At 45.8% G+C, this 13,234-nt stretch overlaps 1 protein-coding gene across 5 annotated transcripts in view; it reads right to left on the reverse strand.

Annotated features, from left to right (window-relative positions):
* The window catches only part of RYR2 (ryanodine receptor 2), a 789,753-nt gene extending 777,599 nt beyond the window's left edge, over positions 1–12,154 (reverse strand). For all 5 annotated transcript variants that reach the window (XM_054448216.2, XM_054448137.2, XM_054448051.2 and 2 more), the window contains exon 1: positions 11,790–12,154. In XM_054448216.2, the coding sequence (XP_054304191.1) occupies positions 11,790–11,837 (48 nt within the window). In that variant the 5' untranslated portion in view covers positions 11,838–12,154. The remainder of the gene's footprint in view (positions 1–11,789) is intronic.
* Between the last annotated feature and the right edge of the window lie 1,080 nt (positions 12,155–13,234).

Here is a 13,234-nt window from a genome sequence, read left to right on the forward strand (position 1 = left end):
GGAGAAAAAGGGAAGGAAGGGAGGAAATGATGGAGAAAGGGAGAGAGAGAGGGAGGGAAGAAGAAGGGAGGAAAGGAGGAAAGAAGGGAAGAAGGGAGGGAAGGAGGGAGGGAGGAAGGAGAAAGAAGGGCTTTGGCATCTGAAAACCCTGGGCTCGCCAGCAACATCACTTACTCATTAATTGCCCTTGAACAAGTCATTTCACCTCTCTGCAACTCAGTTTTCTGATCTGTATTAATGCAATTAACCGCTTTATAGACTAAATGGATTGTTCCAGGAATCAAATGAATTGCAGCTATCCTGTCTGAGCGGAATGATGGGGGCCAATATACTTGTCCTTTCATGTTCCTTCACTATAAAGGGGTTAGACCCTGATCCCTGAAGTTCCTTTTCAGTCTGAGAATTCTGTGACTGGAAATGCTGCCTCCTCCACCAAGCCTTAGATGATGGTACTCCTGGGACACGGACCCTCCCTCCTCAACATCCTTTCCTCTGACGGTTTTCTGATTCTTAGGTCCACTGTGTAGTAGAATATTTGCATTTTCCTTATTCCCTATCCCACCCATAGAGACAGTATAAGCTCTTTAAAGGCAGGACAAGCTTGGATATGAGTCCAGCAAGAAGCATGGCACGTAGCAGGCAGTCTGCGAACATTTCAGAATGAAGGAGAAGAGACCAGGCGCTGGCGCAGGAACAGGTGAAATCACAATTGTCTCTTGTCCTTCACCAGTTTCCGTATCCTCTTTAGTGTGAGTAGGACTGACTCAAGTCGGGCTGACTTTGCAGGCTTCTGTGTGATGCAATTCTTCATGACGGGAGCAGGCCATTTAGACTTAATAATGACACCCCCGTCTTCAGGAGATGATGGCCCCTTCCCTGTCACAAAGGGAATGGCAGTGAAGCTGAAGTTTTTGTGCTTCTCTGACAGCCATCAATCAAAAACATTTCATCTCAGCTTTTCATTTGTCTGGGACTCAAGAAGAAATGTTCTCCTGACGTTTCGTTGAACCTACAAGCCAGGACATGTAAGCTGATCATGACTCCCAACTGTGGGCACTGGCCTTGGAAACATGTCATGACAGACATGTCCAAGACCAAAGGGGACTAACGAGATAGTCTAAAAAATAAGAAGAGATGGGTTGGGCACGGTGGCTCACACCTGGAATCCCAGCACTTTGGGAGGCTGAGGTGGGCAGATCATGAGGTCAAAAGATCGAGACCATCCTGGCCAACACGGTGAAACCCCATCTCTACTAAAAATACAAAAATTAGCTTGGCATGGTGGCGGGCACCTGTAATCCCAGCTACTCGGGAGGCTGAGGCAGGAGAATCACTTGAACCTGGGAGGTGGAGGTTGCAGTAAGCCAAGATCACACCACTGCCCTCCAGCCTGGCGACAGAGTGAGACTCTGTTTAAAAATAAATAAATAAATAAAATAAAACAAGAAGAGAGGCAAAGGGCATCAGGGATTGGATCCTGTGTATGCAATGCGTGTGTGTGTGTGTGTGTGTGTGTGTGTGTGTGTGTATGTTTCTGCTACATTTTTCAAGTGCCTTAATCATCTTTCAATATGTTGTTCTTCCCTAAAAGGAGAGAAAAAAAAAAAATCCTGTTCTTCCCTACAGGCTCATAACTGTGACATGCTCCTGAAGTACAGTTCTTGAAAATATTGTCCTTAAAAAAACAAGCACTTTGGAACATATTTTCATCTCTTAGCCCACTCCCCCAAATGTCAACTGTTTCAAAAATAAAATGAATCAAAATTTCCTGAAACGCTACAAAAGATATTTTGGAGCACTTTTAGAGATCAAGGCGGCATTTCATTGAAACTTTAATTCCTGCCTTACATGTCGTTCTACAGTCTGTTTTCTGCCTTTCATGTTATTTTCATATTTTATAATGAAATAGAATCTCTGCTTTTACCACCATTTACTTCACCATTGACCCTTTACTCCATGAGTTTTGGAGCCCAATATCATGACCACTTCCATCATCTCTTCACCTTTTGGACCCTCTGAATTGTACACAGGACACAATCCCCATAGGACCATAAGCTTACTGTTCCCAGGTTGATACATATAAGGTTTCACTGTTTGAGCATCTGAACTCTACGGGAACTATGGCTTCCACCTTCATGGTATCTCTTAGGTACCTGGTATAATGCTACAGACAAAAGAGATACCCTGTTCACACACACTGCATTAAGGTACGCTAGTAAACTGCATATAATTACCCTACTCTGTATTTATTATGTAAAATACTATCTGATGGAATCAGTTCGATGCGATTCCACAAACATTAAACACAGGGCCTATGATGTGGCAGACAGCCTGCAAGGCTCTGGTAGTCTAAGAAATTCACATTTGATACTATAAAGTAACTTCCTGAAGGTAGAAGCAGGGCACCAAGTTTCCCTCTCATTTTAAAATATGTCCATCTCCAGCAGAAAGGGCCCCTGGTATGGCAAGATTAAGTGAGAGTTCTAGAGCCAGCCTGCCCAGGTCTGAAACTGTAGCTCCATTGCCTGTGTCTGCAAACACTGGGCTCACTTCACTTCTTTGGAGCTACCTCTGAGGGATTTTCTAGGGATTTCATGAGAAAATACACATGCAATGCTTAGAACAGACCTGCCAGACAATTACATATCAATGCACCTACAAGAAATAAAGTTGCCAACAGCAGCAGCTAGGCCACGGTGTAAAAGAGCTCTGATCTCCTGACTAGAAATGGTTACTCCTCAGGCTGACACTGTATTTAAGATCAGAGGAACTCCTCTCAGCCTGTAGGACTATTCAAATGTGCCTTAAGAATGCCCTGTACAACCTCAAAAAGACATGTGGACACAATTGTTCCTGAATGCTGAAATGGTACAGGTTTGTTGCTGGTCCTGCCACTATCAAAATAGCATCTCTCACAAGTAACTCACTCGTGAGCCCCAGAAGAGGAGAGGAGAGGGGAGGGGAGGGGAGCAGAGAGGAGGGGAGGGGAGGGGGAGAGAGAGAGAGAGAAAGAGAGAGAGAAGGGGAGGGGAAGGAACGGGAAGGGGAGGGAAAGGAGAGGGGAGCAGGGAGAGAAAGGGAAAGGGAGGGAAGGGAAAAGGAGGGAAGGGGGAGGCGAGGGGAGGGAAAGGGAAAGACAAAGGGAAAGGAACGATAAAAATAAAAACCCCAAAGCACTGGAAGAAATAACAGAGACCAACAGACAATTCACTGCTACCCATGAACTAATTTAACTGAATTCTATGCCAGTCAAAATTCATGAAAAAAAAATGGTGTAATATCTTCATTCATTCGCGCACAGGTGTGTGCGTGTGTGTGAGACCGAACTTTCCTCAAGTAAAGTTTCTTTGATTATGAAATAAATATAAACTCTAGCAAAAGCTAAAATAATTTAAATCATAATCACTTTTATTTTGAAAACCAGAAACCTGCTGTGGAAAAGAAGAGAATACAACTTCTAGTGGCCATCAACTCAGTGTGCTGTTCAGCTTCATTTTAACAATATCCCAATTGACTCAAGACTAAGGATATCATTTTTCCTGTAAGTTTTCTTTTTCTTGTCTTGATCTTCTCAAAATGTATCATTTCAGTTTATATCTTTGGTTATGCATTAAATATGAGTGAAATTCATGGGTTCCCATGTACATTATGAATCAGATTCTAAACTCAGGAGGAAAGAGAAACAATTAAAATTTCATTAGAAGTGGAACAAATGTGCAAAAACTCTTAAAATACCAAAAATGTTAAGTGAAAAAAAGTGCTTGCCATAGAAGAAAAATAAATTGGCCACATTGAATTGTTCCTTCCTCCACGGTGATGAGATGTGTGGGCCTGTGCCTCTCCCTCAGTGACCACATGCAGGAAGGGTTTCCCCTGCACGATAAGAACCACATGTCCCAGGGAGCAAACGTGTCCTCATTCCCGCCTCAGCCCTTCCTAGACTCAGGAAGGCCCTGCCAGCCTCTGAGTTCCTATACACTTTCTCCTGTTCCACTCGCTTTCTTCTGCATCCATCTTGGCTCCACAGCTAGGTTTCAGGTTTTCTTCCAGTAAATTGGCAGACACTCATCATCGGTTGGTGGGTGGTAAGTACCTGCACCCACAGCCATCCAGGGGAGGTCTCCCTGTGTTCACGTGTCAGTGGCTCCGCTCTGTCTGTGCCCTACTCTGCGGGAGGAGTTCTGCTTGGGTAATGAGCATGAAAGCAATTCCATGTAGGTCCTCTGAATACTCCGTCACTAACAGGGAACGCCTTGGACTTCCATTTCATTGCACCAACACCACTACACAACTTTTGCAATAGAAACCAGGAAATACACCTTCCACGTGGGCTTTGAGGCTGACTGTACCATTTTGGGAAACCCCAGAAACATGGGCCACTTCTTCACCAGCCAGGGAGAAGGTATCTATGGAAGCCAGAGAAGTACTTCACGGCTGGGACAATAGAGAGGATTTGCAAACAAGCTCACTAGGAGTTTAGTTACTAAATGGATCCGAACCCATTTAGTTCTACGAGTCCCTAAGAGGGCTACTGGCATGAGAGAATTCTTCTCCCAGCTCCTTCTAAATGCCTGTCTGCAACCTTCTCTTATTGTTAACATCTCCTCTTCCCCTGAAAGAACACCACCCATCATCAAGAATCCCAGCACAAAGCTTGCTGTCAGCTTTCAGGGCCTGTAATCCACCAGGATGAGGATTTCCAGGGACCCCAGGATCATTCAAAGCTTTTCTTTCCAGTCTCAGGGTAAGGTTTTGTTATGCTCATCCTGCGGAATGGTTTGAGTCTGGTTGACCCTAAGACTACGAACATGACAATGGAAATTACCGCAAGTCCCTCTGAGAAAACAACCTCCCCATTTTACCTCTCTCAAACAAATCTCTATCTGATCCCAGCAGCCCCAAGGTCACACAACCATTTGTTGGCAGTGTCCTCACCCCAATGTTCTTCCCGTGATTAATAAAGAGGAAAGTAAGGGGACGAAACTGATCCACTGGATACTCTAACAGTGCCCCTGGAAGTCACCTCACCCCCTGACAGCTGCTCATTTGAAATATAGCTTCTGATTCTAAGCCAGTATTTCTTTTGGGCAGCCCCAATCACTCAGACTCAATTAATCCTTAATTTATTCTCTTACTCTCCTTTGTTCATTTGCTCTAGTGACTGTAACTTCCCTCTCTCTAATTGCCTTCTCCGGGTGTCCCCTCCCACTGGACCTGGGAGCCACTGCAGCCTCCCAAAGCAGCAATCATCACCCAGCCTCTCTCACCCTACACACCTCCTGTGTCCTCATCTCAGAATTTCACCCACCAACCCTCCTACTCTCCTGCTTCTAGAAGAGATCTTACCTCCATTCTTCCGCCCCCACTATCTTTGCCTACTTCCTTCATAGCAGGTTCCTTCTTTCTGCATTTGGACGCATTCAAGTGATGTTCACATTAAACTGGTGGGCAGGAGGATCCTTTCTCTTGTCTCGATCTTCTCCTTGCCACAAGATTTCTCTCAAGTCTGTCCTTGTAGTTAACAGTGCACCAAGCATCATGGGAAACTGATGCCCCACACGGTCCCAACTCTCCCACAGAGCATTAGGGCCAGAGCATCCTCTGACCACTGCTTGAGTTTCCCAAACAGTTCCATACATTTTATTAATTATTAGTGATAAATGGTCAGAGAAAGGTAAAATCGGAATTGGTTAGAGTGATACAAGAAAACTCTGTGTAGGATGAAAAGCGTAAGCAAAGTATCAAGGGGCAGATCATAAAAGGCCAAGTAGAAAAATTAGACAGGATATGCAAGGATGTCAGCTGAGGCTTGGACATAGACACAAGGGTTTCAGGAGGACTAAAATGACAGGAGGATTCTAGGTGGGTTGCCAATTTGTTGCAGGAGGAAGGATGACGAAGGTTGAAATGAGTACTGGGATCAGAACAAGAAGCTAATGGAGTATGAAAGACATCGAAATCTGAGTTGGATTGCAGAGAGAAACACGATGGGCTATGATGACAAATTGGATGCAGAAGAGAAGAAAGAGAACTAGACAAATGCATTGAGCCACTCCCGTGAGACAGGCACTGTTGTTCTAAGTCCATAAAGCTAGGTACTGGTGGATTCAGGCCTCAAACTCAGGTCTTCTGAAGGTTAGGATCACACTGGAGCCAGAGCCACAAATGGCAGTGCCACTGATCAGCAGAGACACTAGGAAGGAAAGTCGCTTAGGGAACCGAACAGGCAATGATCTCAAGCTGGTGTTTCCGGGGTCCGAGAGGCAGGAGGGAAGTCTAAACAGAGGCTTGAAATGAAGGCCCAGGGTTGTCGAATCTGCTGTGGGTTTCTCCTACAAAAAAGAGTCGCTTTGGGAACATTCCTTTCATCTCTCTGGCTCTCAGAGCTGGATGAAGTCATTGTTAAGTCTTTTCAAACTCTGTTATTCAAGAGATCCCAGATTTTGTGACATAGATAAGCTCATGAAGACAGAAGAGACAGAACAGGAAATAGGACAGAATCTTTTGGGATAACCACACACTTGGAGTAAAAGGAATGAAAAGCACCTGGAAAAAGCATGATCAGAAATGTAAAAAAATTACCCAGAAAGTACCATGTCCCCAAAGTCAAAAGAGTAGCTTCAAAAAGGAAAGAAAGTCAGGGTAGTAGAGTTTGAGAAGGAATCTAAGGGAATAGGGACAGAGAGGGACATTTAGACATGGCAAGGAGGGAGTTACTGGCAACATCCAGGAAAGTGGATTTAAGAAGGAAGAGAAGCTAGATAATTACATGGAGAGGGGTACAAGCAGTGGGAGAAGACCACTTTCGGAGGAGGGGAGCAACCAGATAAGGTATCAGGGTCAAAGACAGACATTTTAAGATGGGAGAAATTAACAGGCTTCAAGATAAACCAGAAGGAGCAAGAGGATAGGGAGGCAAAAAAAAAAAAAAAAAGAAGGATGGAAAGGATGGATTCCCATCTTGGCTTCCAGGACCAAGATTCAGGCCATGTGAGGGACTGTAACATTAGAAAAGAGAAAAGAAACCTCCTTTTCACTGGCTGGAAGGACAAGAGGACAGATTTGGAGACAGAACTCTATGAAGGTAAAGTTAAGGATAAAATGGGAAAGTGGGTTTAAATCTACTCTATAAAGAATGATGTGCTGGTAAACCTCCTTTCTGGAAATTCCTCATAGATTTTCATATACTCTGCATTACTAAATGCCACTAACTTGGAGTGTGACACTGGGCCAAGTCATTTGGCTCTCTGAGCTTTTGTTTCCTTATCTGCAATATCAGAGAGGCATGGGGTGGACAGGGTAATGTTTTCTAAAGGCCTCTTCCTACCCTAATGTTTTGGAGTTTATTTATGCATTTTTCCTTCTGATTGCTCCATGCCATCCTCTATCTTTTCTTTGCAATTACAGCTGCAAACCACTTCCCTACTTATTTGGAATACTTCCTTAACATGCTATGCATACAGACGGTGTTCAACAAATGTTTTCTGAATTAATCTAATTCCCACAATGTCAGAGTTTCAGGAAAAATGTGTGCTTCATCACCTCTCCCTCTCTCCCAAAAGCTATCCAAAGAAGCACAGTCACCCAGTGCTGCTGGAGTCCTTTCTTGGGTAATTCAGCCATGATAAAAACACTTATCTGAAGCCAAAGTACAACTACAATTGAATGTCAAATAAATTAGTGCCCTAAGTGTTTTAGATCTTGCCCTTCCTGCCAATGTGTACATGCTAATTTCTAAGTTAAAATAAAATAAGCCTAATGATGTAAGCCTGGGTGGACTTTCCATCGGTTCCTTGGGAAAATACCATAGTGCATATCTATCTAAAGCTCCTAGTAGCTTCATTATGAAGGGAGCAAAAAGTGCAAATTTCCACTGCTCATTCCATCTTTTCGTTTGTGCTCTGTGACATTCCTACAGTTGAGAAAACTGACTTGGTATCCTTTTGCTATAAACCTAAAACATACTTGAACAGCAGATAAAGAAGTCTTTCTCTCCTGGAAAGAACACTATTAGCCTAAGATTTGAATTTTAGTTCTCGTTCTGCACTGCTGAGTACTGACTTCATACTATTAACCTTCCTGGACCTCTACAAACTAGGGCTAAATATTCCCATCCAACCTACTATGCAGTGTTGTACACCGGCATCTATACTGCATAATTATCACTATTTGTCAATGAGTATATTTAAAGATGCTTCTTGTCATTGTGGAACAAGATGTATGAACACTGAGAAGAAATCTATAATGAAATACTTCATTCTGCAAAGGAAGACAGGAGGAAGACCGTAAGCATTCCTATCGGGATCATTTTTACAGCCAGGACTAAGCTTTAAGTCTCAATCTATGGGTAAATACAAAACTACATGACACAGTACACCACAAGGGTAACTCAACTGTGCTTACACAAATGAAAGAAAGACAAAGTACTCAAAAAAAAAAAAAAAAAAAACTTTGACCAAGGTCATTTTATACCATGGTTTTCGTAAAGTCAGAGGAATATCTTCTATAACATTCTGTATAATTGCTTGAAAAAAAAAAAAGAGGACCATAACTAAAAAGATGCATGTTTTTAAATACCAAATGACAGTTTGTTGCTACATTGGTAAGTTAATAAAACCTTTAAAATAAAATAAAACACACATTCCACATCATGGATATGTTTGGATATGACAGTGAATGAATCTATTACAAGCTGACAGCTTATTTTATGATAGGATTTTTCTCTCATAAAATAAGTGACCCAGCATATCCAGAGTTTACACAAACATATTTTCAATCTCTCTCAAAGATAAACAGACCTAAGTGGGCAGGTTTCCAGCAGGTGGGGGAGCCACTGAATCGATGATCATTCATCTACATAACTATTTGGAAGGAATGTGAGCCAACTCGACAAGCAGCAGCAAATGGAACAGAGATGCCAGAGAGCCGGGTACAAGCTAACCAGTGACAAACCCCTTTGCAAATGAGGAATTAATTTACAGCAGCATACATAACTCACAGATACAGCCCATTAAAGATTTCACCTCTACTTCCCTTAACAGTGATCTCAGACCTCTTCTAAAAAAAGAAAAGCAAAAAAGCTTTCTGTGGACAGTGGTCAAAAAGATGCCTCAGTGTGCTCGGGTGCTGAATACAAATCCAATAGACAATGATCTGCTCAAGATAATAATTCAGATGTTCTAATCAGAACATATGAAATGTCCCGTCAAATTCACAATTACCGTGTCTTAATGATTGTTTTTCTTTTTCTATGCAAAACAGCTTCATCCATCACTATCAAGAAGTCTTCCATCTACAACTGTTTTATCAAAATTTACAGATTCCTAATACTCCTTGGGCTATTTGCTTTAAAAAAAAAAAAAGAAGAAGAAGAAGAAATAACTCATATTGACAAGCTTGCACATGACAGAGAAATAAATGCCCTCAGAAAAAAAAGAAACGACTTTAATGTAGGAACTATACTACAGTCTCCCCATTATTACCCCCATCAGCATTTCTGAACCACCAACATTCTCAGGTTAAGAGAAAAAAAAAGGGGGTGGGGGAGGGAAGGATGGAGGGTAATAGACGGAGAAGCCGGTAAAGGATCTGAGAATTTCTATATGAAAATTGGAAAATTGTGAGGAAAGGCATGTTTTCCTTTTAGATGTTAATGCTATACCAAAAAAAAAAAAAAAATCCCTCTGCTCCACTGTGCCACCTCCTTCAAGGTCATTTATCATCAGCACAACCACCTACGGATGTTTTATTAAAAGAAAAATCCCAGCCTGGGACTGCCAGATCTCTACCCAGGACCCACTTATCAAAGGTGCTGCTCTAGCTGACAGGCAGCTGCTGAGTGGCACAGAGTTAACAATACTTTATATGTGCAGAACCTCATCAGCCAGCACGTTCCCTTGGTCCCCATTAAGCATTCTGATAACACCTCCATGAGCTCGGCTTAACAGTTAAGCCCGCAGGAAGCCCTTGAGTGCATGAAGCCTACCAAAATTTCCCAGCTAATTTTAACCCCATAGAGTTTGATACGGATTGAAAAATTATACAGCAACCATATTTGTCCATCTGAATAAAAGAGTCCTTAGTTTTGAGAAAAATCTAACGTGGTCTTAATTACTTAAAAAAAAATCCCTTATAGTCTATTTTCTATGAAAAAGACAACTGTATTACTAGCAGGCTTATACACCGTGACCAAGGTATTAGTGAAGAGGCTCTTCCAAGCCCGGTCGTGGGCCAACAGTACTTCAAAAAGCATATGCAACGGTGCATAACATGCAGCTATCAGACTGGATTACTATTAGGTTGCCATCTGATGTGGACCCTGGATTTTTATCCTTCCCAAAGCTTTCTCCCAGTCCGTTTAAAGCACAAAAGAGAAAAAGACAGTCGTTTGCAACGTTCCTGTGCAAATTCGCTGTTTTCATATGTTTAGTACCCAAATACATCAAGACTATTTTCACATCTAAAAGTTAATATTCCAAAATTACACCATCTCTACGATTTTCTGTGATTATAGGTAACTGTAACCGGGAAGTGGGTTTTTTTTGTTTGTTTGTTTGTTTTGTTTTGTTTTGTTTTGTTTTGTTTTGTTTTTGTACTGCTGAGGAAAGAAGTACCAGCAGAAGCTGCAGTTCTAGGTTAGGGAAGTCTGGGGAATCCTGCAAGGGAACATCCTTCGGGAAGGAGGACAGAAGTGGAGAAGGAACGACTGAAAGGATGCTAACTAGGTTATTCTTAGCAGGAAGTTAGGGCATTTTCTTTTCTGGAGAGGCTCTCCAGTCCCAGCTTGGAGGTGTGCAATGCCTCAGCCTGGGAAGTATCTGCAGTGTTCGAACAAATGAGAGAAAGGAAGGAGCATTGCCAAGAGGTACTTAAGGAGAAAGAATTGTATTAGTGTGGAGCCAACCTTTCCCTGCCTGCCACCCAGTGTGGGGCAGCCACCCTGCCCTTACACTTACACTTACACACACACACACACTTTGCTTCACTCGGCATGCAATAAGCCAGCATTTAGGGAACGACACGTTCACGATGTTCCCCCCACCAACACCCGCGCGCGCGCACACACGCAAACACACACTCGCTTCCCATGCCTTCCACGCTTTGCAAGCGGTCACAGCACCACCACGGATGGCACCAGCCCCGGGAACCGCGGGGACCACGGAGGCGACTCCTCCTCCGCTTTCGCAGCACCTTGACTTGGGGGAAACCTCCGCGCAGCGTCCTGCACCATCACCCCCGCCCCCGGCCAGCTGCGCCGCACGCTACACGGAGTAAGCGAACCAACGTCTTCGCTCCGTGACAACGCGCGGGTCCAGCCCGAAAGCCGAAGAAACCTCCCGGCGGCGGTATTCCCAGAAACAGCCCGAGTCCCCGCCGCTCCCCGCGCCCCCACGGGCCACCCTGCTCTGCACTCTGCCCCCAGCCGCCCGGGATGTCCCAGCCGTGCCACCAGGCAGGCCGGACCGGCCGTCCCCTCCTCCCCCGGTTCCCGCAGCTCCGAGGCTCCTGTCCCCTGTGCCCCGGGTCCGAGCCCGGGCGCCTGCCGCCGGCTAGCCGCGCTCCATCCTCTAGCTTTCCACACGCGCGCACAGACACGCGCCCTTGCCTTCCCTCGCCCCAACACGCACACCTGCACACACTTGGTGATGCCCGCTCCTCCCGCATCCTCAGGGGTCACCCCTCGCCCCGCCCGCGAGTCCCCGCTGCCCGCTGTCACTCTGCCCGGACCCCGCTAGTGGATGCCCTGACGCCCCCTTCCCCTGGGAGCACACGCGACGCACGGCGCTTACAGTTCGCAGGAACTGGATCTCGTCTTCGCCCTCGCCCCCATCGGCCATGGTTCCGCGCCTCCTCGCCGGGGCCGGCTCCCGAGCCCCGCGGAGCTCGGCGGCGGCGGCGGCCCCTGGCGCTGCCTTCTGCTTCTGCTGCCGGGAGCCGGGGGCTGGAGGGGGCCGCGCTGCCGGGTGCCGAGCGCCGGGCGGTCCCCGCCTGCAGAGCGGAGGAGGAGGCGCGGACGCTTGGGCGCGGGTGGCCGAGGCGCGGGGCCTCCCTGCTCCGCACTGTGCGGGAGGAGGGCGGCCCGGGCCCGGAGGACGCGGGGAAGCAGCCCCGCAGCCCAGCCGCGCTCGCTGCCTGCAGCCGGCGGTCCGCTCGGCCCCGGCTCCTCTGAGCAAGTGCGCCGAGCCAGCTGAGCCGGGGTTAGTGCAGCGGTGGGGGTGGGGTGTGGGGGCGGGCGGGGAGGAGCTCGGCGGCTACCCGCTGCTGCAGGTAATCCGCAGCCCGCTCCTCCGGGCCGCCAAACCCGAGGCCCAGCGCCACTTACTGGCTGCGCTGGGAATCGGGCCCGGAGCGCACCCGGCGAGCGCACAGCCTCCTACCTGCGCCGCGCTGGGGTCCCTGGACTCATTCGCCTGCCCCTTCTGAGCTTAAAACCGCCGGCACGACGCCCGTTCCTCCTGGACTGGGCTAGGGCACTAACTTCCATGGCACTTCGGATCGCACGGAATATCTTTCACCTGGGCGCACAGGGTGGCTAATCTCCAAGTAGAGATTACCCAACACCTGGTATTTTAAACGTGGATTACCTCTATTATGATCAAATGGGAATTCTTCAAGATCTAGTTTTAGTGTACCATGCTTTTCGCAGATAACCGATGCAAAGTGTACGGTTTTGGTGCACAGCACTTTAACATTCAACAAATACATAGTGAGCGCCTATGCCAGACAATGTGGTACAAGACAGACCCAGAAGTTTATAGTCTATATTCGAAGTGCAAGCCTTAATTCAACAAGGAATTGCGGTAAAGCATGGGATACTATCTATAAGTCTGAACCACTGGATGGGTCTAAAGTCAGACTATGCTACCCATTATCCTTGCTGAGAGAAGAAATTCGAGCATTCCACCGCAGATAGCAATATCTTGCTCTCGCAATCCTCCATGCAATAGTCTACCAAATGCCTACTTAACAAACGGCTATGACTAAGAAAATACAGGGTCTGAGACAATTTGGACAAGAAAGCATTTGTCTCTTGTTCCTAGTCCACAGCGCTTTCATTTATCGTACTTAAAGTAAGTATGTGCAAAGTAAAGTTTTCAAATGTCAGTACTACAGAGATGCAGACATTGTAAAACAAGGATTTTTGCGTCCGTTTACCTACATCTTACATTCTGCGGCATCTAACTCATTATTAAAATCGACCAGTGAGTTCTATGCAGTTTATATTTTATTTTTA

Source organism: Pongo pygmaeus, chromosome 1, assembly GCF_028885625.2.
Source record: "Pongo pygmaeus isolate AG05252 chromosome 1, NHGRI_mPonPyg2-v2.0_pri, whole genome shotgun sequence".
In the NCBI taxonomy this organism is placed as follows: Eukaryota; Metazoa; Chordata; class Mammalia; order Primates; family Hominidae; genus Pongo; species Pongo pygmaeus.